The 24,241-nt window shown below is 37.3% G+C and overlaps 1 protein-coding gene across 1 annotated transcript in view; it reads right to left on the bottom strand.

Annotated features, from left to right (window-relative positions):
* Positions 1-657: 657 nt before the first annotated feature.
* LOC128990133 (protein lozenge-like) overlaps positions 658-24,241 on the bottom strand; it is an 82,498-nt gene continuing 58,914 nt past the window's right edge. Inside the window, exons 4-6 of the mRNA XM_054412396.1 lie at positions 3,536-3,664; positions 2,289-2,480; positions 658-1,546 (exon numbers count right to left, since the gene is read on the bottom strand). Coding sequence (XP_054268371.1) covers positions 1,206-1,546; positions 2,289-2,480; positions 3,536-3,664 — 662 coding nt within the window. The 3' untranslated portion in view covers positions 658-1,205. The remainder of the gene's footprint in view (positions 1,547-2,288; positions 2,481-3,535; positions 3,665-24,241) is intronic.

Genomic DNA, 24,241 nt, shown 5'->3' with positions numbered 1-24,241 from the left:
TTAACATTATTAAAAGTTTTAATACACTGGGGCGTTGGTCGTGTTCTAGTTAATTAAAATACATTATTCAATTATCTGTATCGTTTAAGCAGATTTACAAGATTTAGAGAAAACTGTAGGATGAATGAACTCAATTTAAAATAAACCCTATGCTATTTATAGCTTAACACAAGTGTGTAGCTTTAAAAGTACTTAATATTGACTAAAGATAATGAGCACAATCATGGATTAATAGAAAATAACGTACAAACGATTAATTTTCGTGCATCAATGGTTGTAAAATATGGACAACCTTTGGTTTTAGATTTTGGATTTTGGTTATAGCATTTAAATGAATTTGTATTGTAAATTAAGGTTTGAATGTTTGGGACCAGACCACACGAATAAAAAATAACAAAAAAACTTGAAGCTAAAAATTAAAATGAGCAGTATTGTTTCGCAAAACAGCGCAAACTCCTCATAAATTCATTTGTTGGGACGATGTTCAACCTAAAATATTTTTTAATCATAGCCTTTCAAATTTGCCAAAATCTTGAGTATTTAAACATCAAACTTGCCACACAATTCACTAAGGTTATAGTTTCAAGAAAAAATTCACGTTACATAACCTTTTGGTTCGTTTTGCAGAACTAAATTTATTCTAAAATACTTCGGGAACGTGGAAGTGCAATTTTGTATTAGAACTATACTTCCAAGACACTCATGGAAAGAAAGTTAACCCATAAAAGTGTTAACTAAAAATTATGCTCAAAGTACCCTATTCTTTAAGGAAAACCTGTAATTATCTTTACAAATGATGTCCTATGAATGAGTATCCAGAGCCCAGTATCTTTAGTCACTGTTAAAATATAACTGGTCAGCTCAAGTAACAGTTTGTATTGTTTTGGAACATTCTAACTTGAATTATTTAGTAGTAGTCATCCCATTCCGTGTAAAAGCTAAAGCTTGAGATTTAGAATGGTCGTTAGCCACTGTCAGAGTCAATAACTGTTATTTGAAGAAAGAACCACCGAACACGATTGGTCAAATATGTTATGTTACTTCAAAACCACATCATAGTGCCAAAGAATATTTTTTTGTAACAGCACCCTGTGACTGACTCGTTCTACGACGTGTTGCGTTTGAATTGAAAGCTGGCTATAACAGGTCCAAAGTACTACTAGGGATGCTTACTTCCGTATACAAAATTAAAAAGATTCTAGAGTCTAGTAAGGCCTCCAGACCGAGGCGTCGGTCCCGTGCTGTCTATTGACGTCCTCGGACGGGGGCAGAATCCCTATCTCTATAGACCTGGAGGAGTTACTGCTGATAGTCAGGTTGTTCCCCACCAGAGCCGTCAAGTCCTCGTTGTACTCTCCCGTGGCCGCCGGCCTGTCGTTGTGATGCAGATGAAGGTGGATCTGGTTCTGGTTGACAGTGGAGTACAATGACGGGTAGAGCACCATGGGTGGCGGGGGTGGATGCGGATAGGCCTGGGTTGCCGTCGGTGGGGAAGTGCTGCTGTAGTAGTTGTTGTAGTTATGGTGGGGCGGTGCTGCACAGGTTCCTGAAAAAGGAATCTATGAAAAATAATTTGTCAAGAAGGACGTAGAAAAAATTAGAACAAATATATTGGTTGATACTTGTTTACGTATAAGTGATGATTGGCCTTAAGAGAAAGTCAATTATAAGGTAAAATACTGTAGGAAATAAAATGTTGTCAACATTTCATAGCAAAGATTTTTTTTATTTATTAAAATATTACACCTTTATTTCAAAGGTCGCAGTAAAACAGTATTACTGAAACACGTGCGTATAAAGCTGACCTAATAAGCAGTTAGACGAAAATCTACGCTATTTGGCTATTTGCAATATGAAAAAGCTCTTTTCCAGTGTAAACTTTTGTGACACAATCACTTTTGTACAGTACACATTTTATTTTGTGTTTAAGAAAATATAAAACTGGATTGAAAATATAAATATGTTCTGGACTGAGAAAGACGGTACAGTTTTGTGGATGTTAGTTGTTCAAGCTTGTAACCACAAATATTATAACGGATCTTCTATTAGAATATCTGAAAACTGAACGAACAGTTGTTGACGCTTGTAACAGTTGATGACGAAAGTTTTCAGACCAAAACTGCAAATGGTCGAGTATATCAACCAGGAGTAATGAAACACATTTTTTAAGTTAAGGCAAATTTCACCGTTTGACTCATCCCAAAAACTCACATTTCCACAGGGGATCGAACTGTGTAATATTAGCAAAGCTGAAATAATAAACTACGTGAACTGTGTGTTAGACTGACCTCCCCAGTAGCCACCACTGCTGGTATACCCCGTGTCGTAGCGATGGGGATGGGAGTGTGAGTGGGGGTGGAGGTGGGGGGCGGGCTGCAGCGACGTCACACTACCACCCCCACAATCCATCTCGGGGCTGGAGCTCTTGAGGCTGAACATGGTGTAGTCGGGGTGAGAACTGACCGGCGTCTCCGGCAGTACTGGAACATCAGGGGGAACCTTAGTGGAATAGTTAGAGAATGAAACAGGTTGGGGGTAATAGCACAGACAATATAATACTTTAATGTTTATTCCATTGTCTGTGGTAATAGAGGTTTAAAGAACGATCTGCTATGTAAAAGAACGTAGTCACACTCTCTCAAACTGTTTAGTCCCGAAATTACTGATAAACACTACATTATTTTGAACCTTTTGTTGTATTTTTTTTACCACGTCACACCTATTTAGACTAGGAAGATGAACAGCAATGTGTTTTAGTGTAAATATACACGTTCATTTAATTTTGATAGTTCTTGAATTTGCTAGCTTATCACACGAGCGCGCAAGAAGTACAAATACATTAACAAGATTATCAGATTTCCTAAATATATGTGCATTTGAGAATACGAAAGTGAACATCTTATATCAGTTTGTAAGCATAGAATACTGTAGACTTATCTCATACCTAGAGAGATTTAAGCACACGAAGGTGGAAAATATTTTAAAAGTGGTGAGTACGTACTTATGTAACAAATACAGAGTTGGTGATTAAATGCACATGTGAATTGGTTAATCAGTGACGGTCAGTGACCTACTACCAAAGCCAGAACAACTCTTGATAAACAGTTTTAGAACGATTATATATTCTTCGAATGGATTTCCTGTCGTGAGGCATTTAGGGAATGAAGTATGCTATCTCACTGAGAGACCTCTTCAGATTGCTTTAATTCAAATGTACCTACAGTTTAAGGTACGCTTCGTACTACCGGGTCGCTATGATATCAGCTGTCTAAATATGTTGGTTATTGGGAAAATTCAAGAGGACTCTAGGACATAAGTTCCTAATTCTCACCACCAGTCCAATGCCCCTTTTTAAAACATTATGATTTTTGATAAACTAATTTACAATGAAATAAGATCGCAAGATAGAGACGAGCTATGTTTTACCCAGATAAATAGTATACTTCTTTGTGCCTTTTAAATATAGATTTTTCCAAATAGGCCTACACTTTTTGTGAACACAAGAGAAGATTTAAAGTGTAAATGTCAAAACTACCTGTGGGGAGATGGGAGGACATGGTGGGTTCGATGGGTGTCAACTCTGAGCTGTATCCAGAGTTCTGGTATCCGGAGCTAGGAGAGTATCCGGTGTTGTATCCTGACCACTCCATCCCGGCGCTGCTCTCTGGAACATACAGGGGTGAAATGAAAATGAGAAAACAAAATATAAACTCAACCGAGCCCAAACTGAAGGTATGTTAAATAAACGTCACCTTTTAGTTGAACCTTGTGACAAGTCAAATTTGATTGTAAACACAAAATTAAACTTTTTCGAAGGATAGTATTACAAATTTTAGGATTAATAATACCACTGTTGTGAGGAAATAACGAATGAGACAAGCCAAAGAATCAAGTGACTAATCATTAGGAAATGATAATTTTGAAATAAGTTAATTAATAAATCAAATGTGTGCGTTCAATTAGGTGTATTTTCAAACCTGATAAATTTAATAAATAATTCCACTAAAGGACATTGAAATATTGAATAGTGCTAAATATTTGTTTAAATAACTTTCTAGTATTGTGCAATATAATATACGTTTGTAAGAATACCCATGTATCCAAAGAATATCAAAACGGATATATCCACTCAAAACTCAAACTCGAAAATTCTGAAGAAAACAATTCTTTCTCCATTTACTATGTATAGGGGGAGAAAGAAAAAAAATCCATCCAATATCCTTTTTTTGAGAGTTTGATGAATAAAATACCTAAATACTAAAAAAAGATAAAACCCCATATTACAACTCTTTGTAGAAAACGCCACTTTGCAATATCAAAAATCCACACAGAGAATAATCAATCAAAACAGCTCATTAGGCAAGACGAGAGATAAAATCACAGAAAGCTTGTGGCAATCACGCAGGCATTAGTGGCTTGGTATAATTTTGGGGTAAATCCGCGCAAACCCGTGACAAATAAAGTGCAATCAGAGCGAAAACCGCAAGTTTTTGGAGGGAAAATGACAACTAATTAGTGAACTATAACCACCGTAATAGACTGGTGAATAAGTCACGAAGATCAAAGGTGTGATGTGTGTGCGTATGTACGCGCGTGTGTGTGTGTCAGTGTCATATTCAATAACCTGCTTGTCACAGTTCACAGTTTACGTACGATGTGGCTTAAGTTGTCCAAGCTTACCATTGGAAGGGCTGAGTACTATGAATACATCGTGTAGTAAGCCTAACCATTGACGTTGTACTTCCCCTTGTGAAAGCTAAAGCTATTGCTATGTTATGTACGGTGCATGATCGTGATGACGACTAAATGGTTTATGTTATATTGAATGGTTACAAAACTAGAGGGCGTGTAGGAGTGGGAAACTAAACATGTCTTCCAATTGGTTTGGATTGCAATCCCTTAATGTTAAACATATTTAGAATGATACGGACGAATGTAAAAAACTACTTGAGTGTTACCGGACATGAACCCTAAAATTGTCTAAGAAGCCTTATAATGCCTTAATCTATGAGGCACTTTGCAGAGTCACGGGGTTGCAAATACCTTGTCAATTGCGCACAAGCTATGCATGTTCGAATGGAGTTGTTGTTTCATATCCCTTACGAAATGAAGCAAAGCAACCCGATACGTGTATTCCTAATTGTGTCGAGTTTCTGGGTTAGGCATTTGAATAAAAAAAATTCTCAGTTACACACAATATTGATTGTTTTTCTATAAAAAAAAGTGTAAATCAAAACAAAAATCAGGTACGGGATTTTTGGGACATGTTTTCCACTTCCATACTTATACAACGCATTAAAAAATAACAATATTCTTCGATAAAGCACTAAGTCAATAAAAAAAATTCAATCATTCACAGAATGCAATATAAAGTTAGCTGATTCTCGTAAAAAATGCATTCAAAATATTCAAGATAAACAAATACTTTGGCGTTTCCGGTTGGAGCTTGGCGGGCCTCCGTTACTGCAGACGACACCCACATTGTATAATCTACTGTAATTGCAGGTTCGCCAACTGCATTCCCTCCAAACACAATTATCCCACCACTGCCACTGTAATACCCGATGCACTACTATATAAAGTGGCGCCGCCTGGCGTCGATCTCCGACTCGTAGTAACTGTTTGCGGTGTTTAGTTCCACAAGCAATCCGATACACTCACATACTCTCATCCTCTCGATTCTTGTTTGAGCAGAGGTTTTGACTTGTGATTTATTATTTAATATTAAGTGGTCAAGAAATTGCTTAAATATGTGAAACTAAACTGTAGGCCTACTAGTTCATGTGAAATTCCTCACGTTGATTATAGAATTGTCCACAAGCCGGCTCGTATTATAGTTTTAAATATTTATGATGAAAACCCAATACAATATATTGCTTAATTATCATAAGTACTAGTACTACAAATAATAGGGAGAATATTGGTTTACTGTATCATGGGTGCATTTTATACTATCCATTGGATAGCATAGTTTTGGGAAATGGACTAGTTGAATGATTTAAAAAGGCTTCTTAGTTCTTTCACAATAAAACGCGTAAACTGATTTGATTTGACTGAACGAACGCGGAACTATTTTACTGTAAAGTGAAACTAACATGTAGCCCAGATGCCAGAAACACGAATCTTGAAAATCTAACAGTGTATAGTTGCTGTCATATATTCATCAGATTGTATGTTCATGCAAAAAGGAGATGGATAGCATGTAGCATGTCTGAAGTCAGACTAAGACTTTGAAAATAAATAGCTAGACATTTTCATTAAAAAACCCCATCAGAAGTCTTGAATTATTTCCACTTGTTCTACTCTATTTCTAGCACTAATTAAAATCAGAAATACATTATTCTAAGCCTGCTTCAAGTGAAATTTCGAAGTAAAGACGTCAATGGAGGTTAAAGATGTTCCTGATGAGTCTTTATAATTCCACAGTAGCAAGACAGCTAACGGAGGCTCTGACTCTGCCCAATCCACCAATTATAGCAATCAAGGTCCCACTTAGCTCCAGAGATTATACTCTGTCTTCTTAATTCGGTAAAATAAGTTTGTCTGAACACCTCAATTTGGCGAATGTGTCTTGGCCTTTCGAATTGGATTAAAATATTTTCTTACTCCCTCGCAAAACCACTCGGTACATGTTGTCAAGTTGAACTTGACCCAATGTTTGTTTTGCGTACTGAGGATCCAATCATGATCGACCTTGGGGAAAACACATGTCCTTGCTATTTGCCTTGGAGTCTCGACAAGATGAAGCTAGGAAATGGCTGTAGCTGAGGTAATACCTGCCATATGCTGTGTGGACCTGCACTAGGCAAGGAGAAGAGTCAATAACGTATACGTGTGTTGGTTATGCAACGAGGTAGCGTATGAGTAGAGGAAATGGTTCATCCAAAATGGTTGGCAGTGAGGGTCCACAAGATTTTATTGGAACAATGTGTGCACTCACCTTGCATAGACAGTTTAAAATATGTCATAAAATTTACGGAGGTTAGGTAAATGTAGATATTAAGCTCTCTTGAAAACTGAAGGAGTTCTCTTACCTTTCAAAAGAGTCAACACTTAGCGCAGATGTCTAGATTAAATTTAATTTAAATAGTCATTTTATACAATGATAAACTCTAAAAACACAGTCGAAATTTACCCTTCAGTAAATTCTTTGATTTTCGTAAAACATAAAAAATTGATTAAAACTAACCATAAATCTAAACCCAAACTCATTTTTTTAAATTAGGTACGGTTCTAAAGGCTCATAGGGAACTGTGTTTCCAATTTCTTAACTCTATGCCTTATGGATCCAGAGATTGTGTGGTCAGTGAGTGAATGAGTCAGTGAGTTTCGGCTTTCATAGAGTACACCACACAAATACTACATAAACATTAAGATGAAAAGATGAAAAATTAAAAATACTCAAAACTATTACTATTCCTCATTGTATTTTACGTTGTTTACCGATATAAAATAATATAGATAGATTGTTTTAACACATCATTATTATAATTACCCTCGATGAACGACGTTTCCAATAAATCGCTAATAATGCCGCACGTCATAATCACTGCTTTAATCAGCTGGTTTTTCTGTTCCGGCGTTAAATAATAGAGCTAGATGAGTTTTAGGGGATTATTGTCAGCTGTTTATTGCACGAACCTTTAATATCTCGTTCACCGCTTTCCGCCAATAGTGATGAAACAGTCAATAGTTAGTTGTTCTTTATACTGTTTTGTTAAGTTGTGCAAGGGGAAAGGTTTGTACAGATTAAATTTAACGAGAGATTTGGCCTTTCGAGTTGGTTTAAAATATTTTCTTACTCCCTCGCAAAACTACTCGGTATGTTTGTTTTGCGTACTGAGGATCCAATCATGATCGACCATAGTTAAAAATAAAAATACTCAAAACTATTACTATTCCTCATTGTATTTTACGCACATTCAGATAATTCAATTATTGAAATTATCTGAATGAATATAACAACAGTTGCAACAATACAAAAATATTGCAACAGTATTGCAACAATACAACAATATTGCAACAATACAACAGTATTGCAACAATACAACAATATTGCTACAGTTGTATTTTGAGCATAACAAAATTACGTAGATAGTTCGTAAGCTCCATCCACCGTATTGATTGCTGTTGTTTAATCTATTTTATGATCTATAATTAATTAATTAGTAGGCCTAATGAAACTAATTTAAAATTAGAGATAAAATTAAATGTAATTAGACAACATTTTGTCAAATCCTAACTGTAAGAAAGGAACATGAGGGCTTAGTTCGCCTCAGTAAAGAAGCATTTTCATTTCATTTCATTGACGTTTCCTCGGTACGTCAAGAGTGCACGCCGTATCAGATTCAGGTTCCGTAAGATTTTCGGCGGTTTGCATTCAATTGGAAGTGTCCAAGCCGGTTGCCGAGCCCGCGCGCAGCGACCTGCTTACCGAAATGAATTCTTCATTCTGGTTTCAGATTCCGATTTGGATATTATAAGCTAGAAGTGTGAATTTTCTTCGTTTACAAAATCATCCTTGCGTGTCCAATTTTAAGGCAAGAAAGTCAAAAAGAATTATATTACTGGGATATAGACGACTAACGTAAGTCAGTCAACATTTACAATACAAGAAGAAATCATCTCGTTAATAACTTAACTTTAATTACTATCAAAGCACCTTGACATATAATATTTATCAACAAAATGTCAACACCGTACAAACATCTCATATGAAAGGTACTACGTTCACGGATCTTCGAATCATCCTTCCGTGCGTCACAAACGCAAGGAAAACAAACGTTGAAATTACCAAACAGCCTTACAGCAAGGACGGTTGCTCAATAATTACAGACGTGAGCGCCATCAGCTGGGCCAGACCGAGCCATCAGCCATCAGCCATCAGCTGGCTACCTGTAATGACAAGGTACCATGAATGAGCCGATCAGGGACCAATCAGATGTTGATCACATTCCACGCTGTGAGAACCTGAGCAGTCCACGTGCATACGGATCATATTTGGGAGAAAACTAGTCTGTAATGGATCCAGAATCACCAGTTGAGCAACGAGTGCGTTTCCAATTGGAACTTCTTGTAAGTGTGGGAGCTGCAAAGTGGATACGTGCGTGCTATGGTAAAGTCAGTCAGTTATAAAAGAATTTTATTGTCTTTAAATTATATTAGATAAAACGAAACGCGTGATTTTGACCTAGATAACACTCGGTTAGTTCGGAACTGAACACAACTTCTCTTGATCATTATGCGTTTTATAAAGTAGTCCTGAGTAAAAAACCAACTGGTTGGTGATCAAATCTTCCAAGTCCATTCAACAGTTTTCCTGCAATTGAATGAAATATAAAGTATGTAAAATTGAACGATATCAGCAAACTGACACACACGTTCTCCTATTAGCTTATCAACAACCCCTATAAAGGTAAGTGCTGAGAGAACTACATTAAATGCATATTTTATGGGAACTTCACAAAGCTTGCAATGACTTGGACCGTAATTATTACAGCATAGCGGGTTGTACCACTTCGTTTAGAGTTAAAAGAATCATAACATAATAAATTGTAATCAATTTCGTTAGAGCCGTTTTTGTGAAAATCCACTACTTAATAGGTTTCATGAAAAATCGCCATAAATAGCCAAAAAATAATAAAAATAAAAACATCCCTAAAATACCATGGATTAGCCCATATATCAAATTTCATCACAAAACCGGATCACAGGTGTGGTTTTTAGCTATGTGCGCATCCAGAAAAACACACAACACTCTAAACAAGATTGTATGATTTACCAATTAATTGAGACATTTATTATTATGGCAATGTCATCTTCTCTTCCTATAAACAAATTAAGTGAAGCCAGACTTGATTTTATAAATGAATTTCGAAAAAAAATCCCTTTCTTAACTGTTCAAATTAAACATTGCCAATTTAAGAACTTACGTTGGCTTATTCATTTTAATTATAGTTAACCCAGTTTGATATTATTAGCACAGTCTGCATTCATAGTTAAGATTTTATATTGTCTGTTTTGTTGGCGTGCAACAAAGGGGTAAGTTATCCGTAATGCGCAATCCAGTAACTGGTAGGAATGCTGCCGTCGGTCACCGGTCCGGGGCAAGACGGCACAAGATCACTTTCAGGAGTAACTTTAGAGCGAAGCCGGACAAAGCCGACACCAGGTGAGCCCTGAACAGCATCCTGTGTGGCGGGTGGTCCTCCCCTGTAAGCGAGGGATCGTCACATCACTCCATCTGAAGAGGAAGATCATCATATCACTCACTCACTCTCTAATGATAACTCATTAGATAACTCTTGCTGGCTAGGAGATCATCACATCGCTCCCTCTAGTGAGGAGATCATCAGATAACCCCCTCTAGTGATAAGATCATCACATCACTCCCACTAATAAGAAGATCATCAGATACCTCCCTCTAGCGATAAGATCATCACATCGCTCCCTCTAGTGAGGAGATTATCAGATACCTCCCTCTAGCGATGAGATCATTACATCTCTCCTTCTAGTGAGGAGATCATCAGATAACCCCCTCTAGCGATGAGATGATTTCATCACTCCCTCTAATGATGAGATCATCAGATAACTCCCTCTAGCGATGAGATCATTACATCTCTCCTTCTAGTGAGGAGATCATCAGATAACCCCCTCTAGCGATGAGATGATTTCATCACTCCCTCTAATGATGAGATCATCAGATAACTCCCTCTAGCGATGAGATCATTACATCTCTCCTTCTAGTGAGGAGATCATCAGATAACCCCCTCTAGCGATGAGATGATTTCATCACTCCCTCTAATGATGAGGTCATCAGATAACTCCCTCCAGCAATGAGATCATCACATCGCTCCCTCTAATAATGAGTTCATCAGATACCTCCCTCTAGCATTGAGATCATCACATCGCTCCCTCTAATGAGGAGATCATCAGATAACCCATCTCCTAACTCTAGCAAGGAAATCATTACATCACTCCATCTAGGAAAGGGATAATCACATCGCTCATTCTAGCGATGAGATCAACGCATCGCTTTCTCTAAATCGGAGATAATCCGTTAACTCCTTCTAGCGATTGGATAATCACATCGCGCCTCAATCAAGATCATCGCATCTCTTCCTTTGGTAAGAAGGTCTACACATCGCTCCCTCTAGTGAATTGATCATCATATCACCCCCTCTGGTGAGGAGCTCGTGAACTATTATTCATAATTAGTTATTTGGAATTTATTACAAGTGCTTACCGATAAAGTGACTATCATATCGGTTTATATAAGGACCTTTCTTGTTGGTTGAAACACCATGTTTAATTGAGCGAAGCGAGCGAAGCTCTTATACGTCGACTCTTATGCATTTCGTAATACGAAAACTCCTCCTAGATGGCTGAATCAATCGTTTTCAAATTTTGCATGGTGATAAAGACCATATCGGTGAGTGCCAACGTCTATATGACGTTAAAAAGTTCTCTCAGGAATCCGCCCCACTGGGTCTCAAAGTTTCAATGTAATCCTTATGGAAGCAGTATTTGACACATAAACAAAGACGTATGATCAGCTGTGGACATTTGAATGCAGTAGATAAAAAAAGCTGATAGCGTTATTCCACAGATATTAGAACAGAAACGGTATGGATCATAAATATAATTAAATGACGACATAGAAGGGAGGAAAACAGGTCCGCGACGTAGGAAGTGGCGAAGGAAGTAGTAAAGGCGAGCAGTCTGGAGTGTGGAGACTGTTTACGATTATATTAAGGTATCTGCATTCCTAAAATTCCATGGGAAGGGAGGGAAACAGGTGCGCGACGTAGAAGTGGTGAAAGAAGTAGTAAAGGCGAGCAGTCTGGAGTGTGGAAACTGTTTATGACGATTAGATTGAGGTATCTGCATTCCTAAAATTCTATGGTAAGGGAGGAAAACAGGTCCGCGACGTAGGAAGTGGTGAGGGAAGTAGTAAAGGCGAGTAGTCTGGAGTGTGGAAACTGTTTATGACGATTAGATTAAGGTATCTCCATTCCTAAAATTCTATGGGAAGGGAGGAAAATAGGTCCGCGAAGTAGGAAGTGGTGATGGAAGTAGTAAAGGCGAGCAGTCTGGAGTGTGGAAACTGTATATGACGATTAGATTAAGGTATCTGCATTCCTAAAATTCTATGGGAATGGAGGAAAACAGGTTCGCGACGTAGGAAGTGGTGAAGGAAGTAGTAAAGGCGAGCAGTCTGGAGAGTGGAAACTTTTTATGACGATTATATTAAGGTATCTGCATTCCTAAAATTCTATGGGAAGGGAGGAAAACAGGTCCGCGACGTAGGAAGTGGTGAAGGAAGTAGTCAAGGCGAGCTGTCCGGAGTGTGGGAACTGTTTATGACGATTAGATTAAGGTATCTGCAATCCTAAAATGTTATTGGAACGAATGAAACAGGTCCGTGACGTATGAAGTGGAGAAGGAAGTAGTAAAGGTGAGCAGTCTGGAGTGTGGAAACTGTTTATGGCGATTAGATTAAGGTATCTGAATTCCTAAAATTCCATGGGAAGGGAGGAAAACAGGCCCGCGACGTAGGAAGTGGTGAAGAAAGTAGTAAAGGCGAGCAGTCTGGAGAGTGGAAACTGTTTTACATCTAAAATACTAAAATGCAATGGAAAGTGAGGAGTGTTGAGTTTGGGAATGGATTAATGTATCTGCAATGCTAAAATGCTACGGGAAGAGACTGCAGACTGTATGTTAAAATGATTACGAAGCACGAATCGATACATATTTTCCATACCGTTCACAAATAATTGTTTACAATCGAAATTTACAACTGAGTTGACAACAGCTGATTATTACTCCATAGAGGCTAACAACTATTTTTACTCCCTAAATATTAAAAATGCTACTTTAGACCCACAACGCATGCATTAAAAACTACTGTTTTTACTGCAGTATGACAAAAAAAATATAATATGAACCCTTGATGACTCCGCTCAATTTTACGGATGCCTCTGCAAACGCCACCTAGTATATCTTTTACAAAAAATTGTCAATAATTTGAACCGTATTACTTTGTTTATTTAATTAAGTTTATCCATTTATATATTAAAAGACAAGGTTGTTTCCTGATAAAGTTTGTGATAAAGTGCAAGTTAATGTACAATAGAATTAAATGTATCTCAACATTACCCGTAAGAGGCTCTTTGTCACAGTTTATCAGCATAAATTCATTTACGTAATAGGATAAATACCAGTTGCTACTTATTCATAATTTTAGTGGATTGTCTGTGTGAAACAACACCCAACTGATTGGTTAGGATACATACATACTGTTATTATGGTTTTCCTGTAACTAAGTAATCATGTATTCGGACAGTGTTCGCCTTCTACAACCCACGATTCTCTTTTCGAGAGCTTGCGGCGTTTGCCCTTCGGCTCTCAGAAAGCTGTGGATTCCTCTCGTAAACAAGATCTACACGGTCTTTTTGGCCATCGGTTGTTGTTGGCTGGCACCGTCTTACATGTGCACCGTCTATCAGACGTACAACGACATCACCGCATTCGTCTTCATCTGTTATGCGATCATGGACATTGTCTCTCTTCTCACCAGTCTCACAAGCGCCTTCGTGTTCAGTGAAGAGTTGGTCAGATTCTTCGCTATCATGGAGTCGGTTCAAAGATCTCTGTTTGGGCTGAACATTCGTCAACCTCCAAATCCCAGCAGGAGATCTCAGCTGTTATGGATGTTTGCCTTCATCATCCTAATGTTAGCCTCCTTCGCAAATTTGACCATTCAACATAATAACGCGATTTGGCTGCTCGCTATTCCACGCTATATAGTACATCTCGGTTCCTTTCTAAAGACAAGAGTTCTGCTGAGCCTAGTTGACGAGAAGTTCTCGCTCCTCATTTGGCATTTGGACGACTTGAACGACCGCTGGCCTCTGTTCCTGCCTCGACCTGCTGACGTCAGCTTCAGAGAGTTCACCTCGGTCGCCAACTATCGCCGCACCAAGTTCGTCCTCCCCAGTCACGACGATAGAGCTGTCACGGCGTTGAAGATCAACGAGTTCAACAAGACCCACCTCAAACTCGTTTACGCTTGCAAGACGCTTCAGCGCATCTTCTCTGTTGAATGGTTCATCAGCACAATCTCATTTTCTCTGCAATTCATAGTCCACTTCTACATAATGAGCACCCAGGAGGACAAAATGGTCGTGACAACAAGCTTCTTTAAACTCGTTGTCACCGTCTTGACCTTGGTGATCAACTTGACACTGGCGACGAAAATCAAGGAGAAGGTATGAATCTATTGTAAGACGGATGGTTAGGAATGTGGAATCTACAATAATTACGGACACGTCACTTGGTAAATGGTTGTAGGAGAGGGTCACCGAGTAACTTACACAAGGGACGATAGAAAACTATCTGAGCGAAGGCGGTCAGAGGGTCCTACTCTACCCTCACTAGCACCGGGGCCATCTGACCGCCCCTGCACAGAGAAGATTAAGATAAGTTCACTAAAATACTTCACTTGTGGGTTTACCACTTTCGAAAGAAATTATTTTGCGTGTCAGTTACATTACAATACTTATGTTACATTTCTAACAATACAATAAGACTCTTTTCTTACCGCATTTCATCCGTAGTACCAACAACGCATAATGTTCTAACCAAGAAGTTATTAAGTATTTTAACTTATCCTTTTGAAAAAATCCCCTCATATGAATAGTAAAACGCAACCTTATAGAACAGTTAAATTTGCCTTTGATTTGCTTAAAAGTGTAATGATTTATTTATAAATTAGCCTTGAATGTAAATTTTTCTTGGTCCTGTTTTTTATAATCAGTCTAAAAGCACAGCTACATGGGGCGGCTTGCTAATGATGCTTTAATTAATACTTATTTTTCACTCAAAATGCATTATCTTGTAGATTCTCTACATAGAAAAGTCTAGGACTGATATAGGGATACCTCTACTCTGTAAAAAATAATAACTTATGATTACAAAATGCCATTAAAATAACATTTTTTGAAAGTGCAAAAAATCACAGGTTAAAATTTACTTGTTTAATAAATAAAAGAAGAGAACAGCCTAAAGAAGAGTTACAACGAATTACAAATGTAAGAAAACCTTTAACGAAACTAATCTTGGACAAAACATTTAAAATTTAAAGCTATTAGGAAATAAGCGGTTTTAACGCGATCGCCAAACTCAATTAATACATTTTATACCATTTAAAATACAGTAAACGGTAAAATATGAATATATGCTAGCGGAATTTACACAAACTATTGCAAGAAACAACAACAGAAAATAGCTATGATACAAGTTTATAAAGAAAAAACTAAAATGATTAAAGAACGTTAAAGAAAATATGAATGTGAAAACGTCTAAATTTTAAACATTCTCTTACTATATTTATACCAAATTAAAATATCAAGGTTTGTTCCTCCTAATAATCAATTAAAATATTTAAGTGTTGAAAATAGGACTTTGTATCTCATTTCATTCTTATGGTGATCATGTTTGTTATATAAAATGAAGATGATGTACTTAATTTATAAGATGGCTAGCTGTAACCCGCAGGCTTTGCCCCGTTTAACTTCTTAATTTTCAAGATTATCTCGTTCGCATGGCTCAATCACGTCCTGGTTGAAGTTTGTTCGCTACGCTCACTCACCTTTAGGTTGGAGCTCGTTCGCTGCGCTCACTTGCCTTCAGGTTAGCTTGTTCGCTACGCTAACTCACCTCGAGGTTGAAGTTCGTTCGCTACGCTCACTCACCTTTTGGTTGCAAATTAGCTGTTGTCATAAATGTAAAAGAAATAATAGTGCTGCACCCTGTTGGTATCCTTGTAACTTTAATGCTATTGAACATCATAGAACAGAACCTACTTCTTTAATTGAAACAGCTGTTAAGATTCAATAATTCCATTTCTCATAAGGTTAACATGGGAAACTCCAGAGCCACTGGGGCAGAGCCCGAAAGGATATTTGAAATAAGAATATGCCTATATGTTAATCGGGAATGTGAGCTATCATCATAACAAATTTCAGCCCAATCCGACCAGTATTTTTCGTGTTCACTTGTCACAAACATACATCCAAATTTTCTCATTTATAATATTAGTAGGATGATCCTTGTAATTACAAGGACTTAAGGTTTACTAAAAGATAATTTATCATATAGGTTTATAAATAAAAAAATTGTCGTTGGTTGAAAACACTATCACTTGGAAATTACGATACAATAAACGTACGTGCTTTACATTTGTATTTTATAAAGATTATCCATTAACTTAATAAGAGACACATTCGGTTCATGTTGAAGTGTTTTATATTCCCATTCAATTAAATGTGTCTCTTACGAAAGGACACACTTTGTCACAATTCATCAACGTATACATTTCTATAACCGGATCAATAGCAGCTCATAATTGTATTCCGTGTTAAGAAGTTTAAGAGTATGATACATAACTGTTATTGTTAGTGTACCGAATAGTTTATGATTTTTTTAAAGGTGTAAAGTTTCTAACCGTGGGATTTTCCTGTCACTAAGTAACCATGTATTCGGACAGCGTTCGCCTTCTACAACCCACGATTCTCTTTTCGAGAGCTTGCGGCGTTTGCCCTTCGGCTGTCAGAAATCTGTGGATTCCTCTCGTAAACAAGATCTACGCGGTGGTGTTGGCCATCAGTTGTTTTTGCCTGGCCTCGTTCCACATCTACTTCGCCTATCAGACGTACAACGACATCACAGCATTCGTCTTCATCTGTCATGCGTTCATGGATCTGGTCTCTCTTCTCACCATTCTCACAAGCGCCTTCGTGTTCAGTGAAGAGTTGGTCAGATTCTTCGCCATCATGGAGTCGGTTCAAAGATCTCTGTTCGGGCTGAACATTCGCCAACCTCCAAATCCCAGCAGGAGATCCCAACTGTTATGGATGTTTGCCTTCATAATCATAATGATAGCCTCCTTCGCAAATTTGATTATTCAAAGTCATAACGCAATTTGGCTGTTTGTGATTCCACGCGACTTCGTTCAGCTCGGATCCTTTCTCAAGACAAGAGTTCTGCTGAGCCTAGTTGACGAGAAGTTCTCGCTCCTCATTTGGCATTTGGACGACTTGAACGACCGCTGGCCTCTGTTCCTGCCTCGACCTGCTGACGTCAGCTTCAGAGAGTTCACCTCGGTCGCCAACTATCGCTGCACCAAGTTCGTCCTCCCCAGTCACGACGATAGAGCTGTCACGGGGTTGAAGATCAACGAGTTCAACAAGACCCACCTCAAACTCGTTTACGCTTGCAAGACGCTTCAGCGCATCTTCTCTGTTGAATGGTTCTTCAGCACAATCTCCTTTTCTCTGCAATTCATAGTTTACTTCTACAGGTTGAGCACACAGGAGGACAAAATGGAGGTTGCAACTCGTTTCTTTAAACTCGTTGTCACCGTCTTGACCTTGGTGATCAACTTGACACTTGCGACGAAAATCAAGGAGAAGGTATGAATCTATTGTAAGACCGATGGTTAGGAATGTGGAATCTACAATAATTACGGACACGTCACTTGGTAAATGGTTGTAGGAGAGGGTCCCCGAGTAACTTACACAAGGGACGATAGAAAACTATCTGAGCGAAGGCGGTCAGAGGGTCCTACTCTACCCTCACTAGCACCGGGGCCATCTGACCGCCCCTGCACAGAGAAGATTAAGATAAGTTCACTAAAATACTTCACTTGTGGGTTTACCTCTTTCGAAAGAAATTATTTTGCGTGTCAGTTACATTACAATACTTATGTTACATTTCTAACAATACAATAAGACTCTTTTCTTACCGCATTTCATCCGTAGTACCAACAACGCATAATGTTCTAACCAAGAAGTTATTAAGTATTTTAACTTATCCTTTTGAAAAAATCTCCTCATGTGAATAGTAAAACGCAACCTTATAGAACAGTTAAATTTGCCTCTGATTTGCTTAAAAGTGTAATGATTTATTTATAAATTAGCCTTGAATGTAAATTTTTCTTGGCCCTGATTTTTATAATCAGTCTAAAAGCACAACTACATAGGGCGGCTTGCTAATGATGCTTTAATTAATACTTATTTTTCACTCAAAATGCATTATCTTGTAGATTCTCTACATAGAAAAGTCTAGGACTGATACAGGGATGACTCTACTCTGTAAAAAATAATAACTAATTTATGATTACAAAATGCCATTAAAATAACATTTTTTGAAAGTGCAAAAAATCACAGGTTAAAATTTACTTGTTTAATTAATAAAAGAAGAGAACAGCCTAAAGAAGAGTTACAACGAAATACAAATGTAAGAAAACCTTTAACGAAACTAATCTTGGACAAAACATTTAAAAATTAAAGCTATTAGGAAATAAGCGGTTTTAACGCGATCGCCAAACTCAATTAATACATTTTATACCATTTAAAAATACAGTAAACGGTCAAATATGAATGTATGCTAGCGGAATTTACAGAAACTATTGCTAGAAACAACAGAAAATAGCTATGATACAAGTTTATAAAGAAAAAACTAAAATGATTAAAGAACGTTAAAGAAAATATGAATGTGAAGACGTCTAAAGTTTAAACATTCTCAAACTATACTTATACCAAATTAAAATATCAAGGTTTGTTCCTCCTAATAATCAATTAAAATATTTAAGTGTTGAAAATAGGACTTTGTATCTCATTTCATTCTTATGGTGATCATGTTTGTTATATAAAATGAAGATGATGTACCTAATTTATAAGATGATGATCCTTGTAATTACAAGGACTTAAGGTTTACTAAAAGATAATTTATCATATAAGTTTATATAAAAAAATTTGTCGTTGGTTGAAAACACCATTACTTGGAAATGACGATTCAATAAACGTACGTGCTTTACATTTGTATTTTATAAAGATTATCCATTAACTTAATGAGAGACACATTCGGTTCATGTTGAAGTGTTTTATATTCCCATTCAATTAAATGTGTCTCTTACGAAAGGAGACACTTTGTCACAATTCATCAAACGTATACATTTCTATAACCGGATCAATAGCAGCTCCTACTTGTATTCCGTGTTAAGAAGTTTAAGAGTATGATACATAACTGTTATTGTTAGTGTACCGAATAGTTTATGATTTTTTTAAAGGTGTAAAGTTTCTAACCGTGGGGTTTTCCTGTCACTAAGTAATCATGCATTCGGACAGTGTTCGCCTTCTACAACCCACGATTCTCTTTTCGAGAGCTTGCGGCGTTTGCCCTTCGGCTCTCAGAAAACTGTGGATTCCTCTCGTAAACAAGATCTACGCGGTGGTGTTGGCCATCAGTTGTTGTTGGATGGCCCCGTTCCAAATCTACTTCGCCTATCAGTATTACAACGACATCACAGCATTCGTCTTCATCTGTCATGCGTTCATGGATCTGGTCTCTCTTCTCACCATTCTCACAAGCGCCTTCGTGTTCAGTGAAGAGTTGGTCAGATTCTTCGCCATCATGGAGTCGGTTCAAAGATCTCTGTTCGGGCTGAACATTCGCCAACCTCCAAATCCCAGCAGGAGATCCCAACTGTTATGGATGTTTGCCTTCATCATCCTAATGATAGCCTCCTTCGCAAATTTGATTATTCAAAGTAATAACCCAATTTGGCTGCTCGCATTTCCACGCGATGTGGTTCATCTCGGTTCCTTTCTCAAGACAAGAGTTCTGCTAAGCCTAGTTGACGAGAAGTTCTCGCTCCTCATTTGGCATTTGGACGACTTGAACGACCGCTGGCCTCTGTTCCTGCCTAGACCTGCTGACGTCAGCTTCAGAGAGTTCACCTCGGTCGCCAACTATCGCCGCACCAAGTTCGTCCTCCCCAGTCACGATGATAGAGCTGTTACGGCGTTGAAGATCAAGGAGTTCAACAAGACCCACCTCAAGCTCGTTTACGCTTGCAAGACGCTTCAGCGCATCTTCTCTGTTGAATGGTTCTTCAGCACAATCTCATTTTCTCTGCAATTCATAGTTTACTTCTACTGGATGAACACCCTAGAGGACAAAATGGTCGTGACAACTAGCTTCTTTAAACTCGTTGTCACCATCTTGACCTTGATGGTCAACTTGACACTGGCGACGAAAATCAAGGAGAAGGTAACAATCTATTGTAAGAGTGGTAAGTAGGAATGTAGAAACTACAATTAGGGAAACGTCACTTGGTAAATGTTTGTAGGAGAGAGGGCCCCGAGTAAACCCACACGAGGGATTATCGAAAACTATCTGAGCTAAGGGAAACGAAGCGAGTGCCGTTCTACTCTTTCTCGTGGGGATTATAAACTGTCAAAACCGTCAGATAGGTCCGAGTGCCGCTTGACTCCCCAGAGCATGAGTGTTCAGGGGAGGGGTATTAGTGGAAGCGGTTGTAGTGGGCAGGATGTAACGGAGACTAGGTACAGTTTCTTAACTGGGCTTCCCTAATATCGGTTGAAAATTAATATTGATTCGATCTGTAACCTTCATTCTATTTTTTCCATAATCAGCAAGTTTGGTTAGGTTAGGTTAGGTTATAATGGTTTTATTTTATCCCTGAATCAAATTTTGCTCATCCTCCCTTGTTTAAACTTTCCACCCCCATAGCCACCGCATTGTGGGACCGGTCACTGATACCTGGCCGGCACTCGCCCCGGAAGCCTCGGGTTGTAAAATGACTCTCGTCAAAGTGTTAAGGCAAACGGCACTCGGCCCTGTACTGAGCGAAAGCGGTCAGAGGGTCCCAGGTCTACCCCTCACTAGCACCGGGTCCATCTGACCCCCTTGCACAGAGAAGATTAACGCCCAGTTCACTAAAATACTTCACTTGTAGGTTTACCTCTTCGATAGAAATTATTTTGCGTCTCAGTTCCATTACAATACTTATGTTACATTTCTAACAAGACAATACGACTCTATTCTTAAGGCCTTTCATCCGTAGTAGCGCCAACGCATAATGTTTAAACCAAGAAGTTATTAAGTATTTTAACTTACTTACTTTCTTACTCCTGTGGCCACTCAAATCCAAGAAGATTTTTGGCCTCACCAACAAAGTGCCTCCATCTTTCTCTTTCTTCTGCGTCGTCCACCTCTGCTCCCAGTCTTCTGACGTCCCAAGCAACCTGGCCATCCCATCTCAATCTTGGTCTCCCAAGTGGTCGTCTTCCTTCTGGGTTTCCTCTCCACGCTCTTCTTATACAGTTGTCTTCTTCTCTCCTTCCAACATGCCCAAGCCATCTGATTCTCCTACTTCGAATTAAAGCTACAATATCAGGTCTTCTATAAAGTTCCCTTAACTCTTTATTCTTTCTAATCCTCCACACCCCATCTTCCAAAGTTGGTCCGTATATTGTCCTCAATACTTTATTTTCAAAAGTTATTAGTTTTCTGAGTATGTTCTTTGTGAGGGTCCATACTTCTGATCCATAATGGAGAACAGGTTGAATTACTGCCAGATATATTCGAATATTGGTGTTTCTTTACAGGAGTCTGCTTTTCAAAAGTTTCGATAAGCCCCAATAGCATCTATCAGGTGCATTCCATCTAGCTTTTATTTCCTGCTCCATCTTATTCTGGCTGTTTGTTAAGACACCCATATATTTAAATTCTTCTGTAGTAGAAAATTTGTGGCTCAAACATTCCAGTGTTGAGTTTACAGGCTCTGCCTGCCTTCCTATTTTTATAAACTTTGTCCTATCTTCATTCACGTATAGCCCTACCTTTCCTGCTGCCATTATAAAGGATTCTGCTAATACTTTTAGGTAATTTTTATTTTCAGCTAATAAGGCTACATCAACGGCAAACGCCAGTACGTTGATCATTCCTTCAATATTAGCACCCAACTGAATAGATATTAGGCCTACTTTATTTTTATTTATTTATTTATTTTCAAGAGTTTGTCGGCCTTAATTATTTTACTTATTTAAGTATTTTAACTTATTTTGATGGAATTTCCTCATGTAAATAGTAAAACGCAACCTTATATACCAGATAAATTTGCATCTGATTTGCTTAAAAGTGTAATTGTTTATTAATTAAACAAAAATAATAAGCCTTGGATGTCAAGTTTTCTTGGCCCTGTCTAAAAAGCACAGCTACATGGTGCTGCTTGCTAATGATGTCGAACTACTTACAGTATTTTTCACTAAAAATGCATTAAACTTATCTGGTAGATGCTCTATATAGGAAAGATTTAGGACTGATACAGTGAAAAATCTGTAAAAAAGAATAACTTATGATTAATAAATGCCGTTAATTTTTTTTTTGTAAAGTGCAAAAATCACAGGTTAAAACTTACTTGTTTACTTAATAAAAGAAGAGAACAGCCTAAAGACGTGTTACAACGAATTACAAATGTAAGAAAACCTTTCACGAAACTAATCTTGGACAAAACATTTAAAATTTAAAGCTATTAGGAAATGTAAGGTTATAACGCAATCGCCAAACTCAATTGATACATTTTATACCATTTAAAATAAAGTAAACGGTAAAAAATCAATATCCGCTAGCAGAATTCACACAAACTGTATTGCAAGAAACAACAGAAAATAGTTATGATACAAGTGTATAAACAAAAAACTAAAATAATTAAAGAACTTGACAAAATATATATATGTGAAAACGTCTAAACTATAAACATTCTCTTACTATACTTATACGAAATTAAAATATCGAGGTTTGTTCCTCCTATTAATCAATTAAAATATTAAAGTGAATAACACAGTACTTTGTCCCAATTCATTCTTATTGTGATCACGTTATTTATATAATGCCTCCGCCGCAGCAATCCTGCATACTCAGTGAATTTCCATTTACCTGATTGGATTTTCAATTAAATCTTTTTAAATAACATTATGTTGAACAAGTACCGAGGTATACTGCTACAGGGAGGGTAATAAAATGTGTTTTTTTTTTACAAAATATCAATAGCTTAGTGTAAAATAAATAAATTTGTGAAGATTGATCAAAATAGATCCATAAGACATTTTGCAACATTCTCCATAAAAATAACATGGGAATTTTAAATTAAATTTTTTTTTTTATTTTCTCTGTTGCCAATAGGCTCCTAACTGTATGGTATACAAACTTATTTGTTTCTTGAAACTCTTTAAAAGGATCTAAAGATAAATAATTGGGAAATTTTGTGTTTTGAGGGTTAAAAATGAGAAAAACCTATTTTTACCCAATAAAATCCCCCGTAAAACCCCATTCCCACTTTCCGATCATGCTGGTTCGCAAACTCATTCAAGTTTATCCTTACAACTTTAAGTGTTAGGTCCTTACACCTTTAAACCAAATGTCATCAAAATCGGACAACAATTACTCGAATTATCGCGTTAACGGACGTATATAAATCTATATATACAGTATATATATAGTACTACTTTTTTAAGCTGAACTTAATTCCATGATCCGTTTTTCATTTTCATTTTTTGATTTTGAAATATTGACATTTTTAACAAAAGAATTGCAATATTTCATAAATAAAACTTGATAACAAAAAATGGATTGTGGCATTGAGTTCAGCTTAAAAAAGTAGTTCAAAATGATGGGTCACAACACCCCCTTCATATTTAAAATAATTTATCACATTTCAAAATGGCGGATCCAAGATGGCGGCCGAAAAAATACATCAGTCATAACCAAGTGAAAATAGGTAGACAATTACTGGTAGTGTATACTTATCTTTATCTAGCACTATTTTGAGATTATGGTCTTAGTTTGTAAATGCATAATGTTAAAATGGGCTAAAAATAAAGTTTTAAAAAGCCCTCATAACTTTAGAATGAATCAAGATTTTTAAAAACGATTTGCGGCATTGTAATCAGGGTAAAAATTTAGTTCGAAATAATGGGTCACAACCCCACCTTTACATTTGAAAAAAAACTTTGCATCCAATATGGCGGATCCAAGATGGCGGCCAGAAATGACCACCTAGTCAAAATGAAGTACTTACTACCCAACAAAGTTTGGAAGTGGTCTGGGATTGATATTTGAAAAAATGTAGAAAAAAGTTGGGGGGGGGACAATTAAAACTCACCCTAGGTCTCGGGCCCAGGTCTTCCCATGCCCTACGGTAATATCTACTCCCCTATTGGGAAATTCGCTAAAATAATAATTATGTACTTAATATATAAGATGATGTTCTTTGGAATTACATACAAATTAAAGTAAAAAATAATATATCATATAGGTTTATACAAAAAATGTTGTTGGTTGAAAACACTATGATATTTAATCTTTCACTTGA

The sequence above is a fragment of the Macrosteles quadrilineatus genome, unplaced genomic scaffold (genome assembly GCF_028750875.1).
Source record: "Macrosteles quadrilineatus isolate MER2022 unplaced genomic scaffold, UCM_ALF_1.0 Scaffold_3__2_contigs__length_128488019, whole genome shotgun sequence".
Classification (NCBI taxonomy): domain Eukaryota; kingdom Metazoa; phylum Arthropoda; class Insecta; order Hemiptera; family Cicadellidae; genus Macrosteles; species Macrosteles quadrilineatus.
Note: the sequence above shows the minus strand (reverse complement) of the source record. Positions and strands in the feature narration are given on the sequence as shown.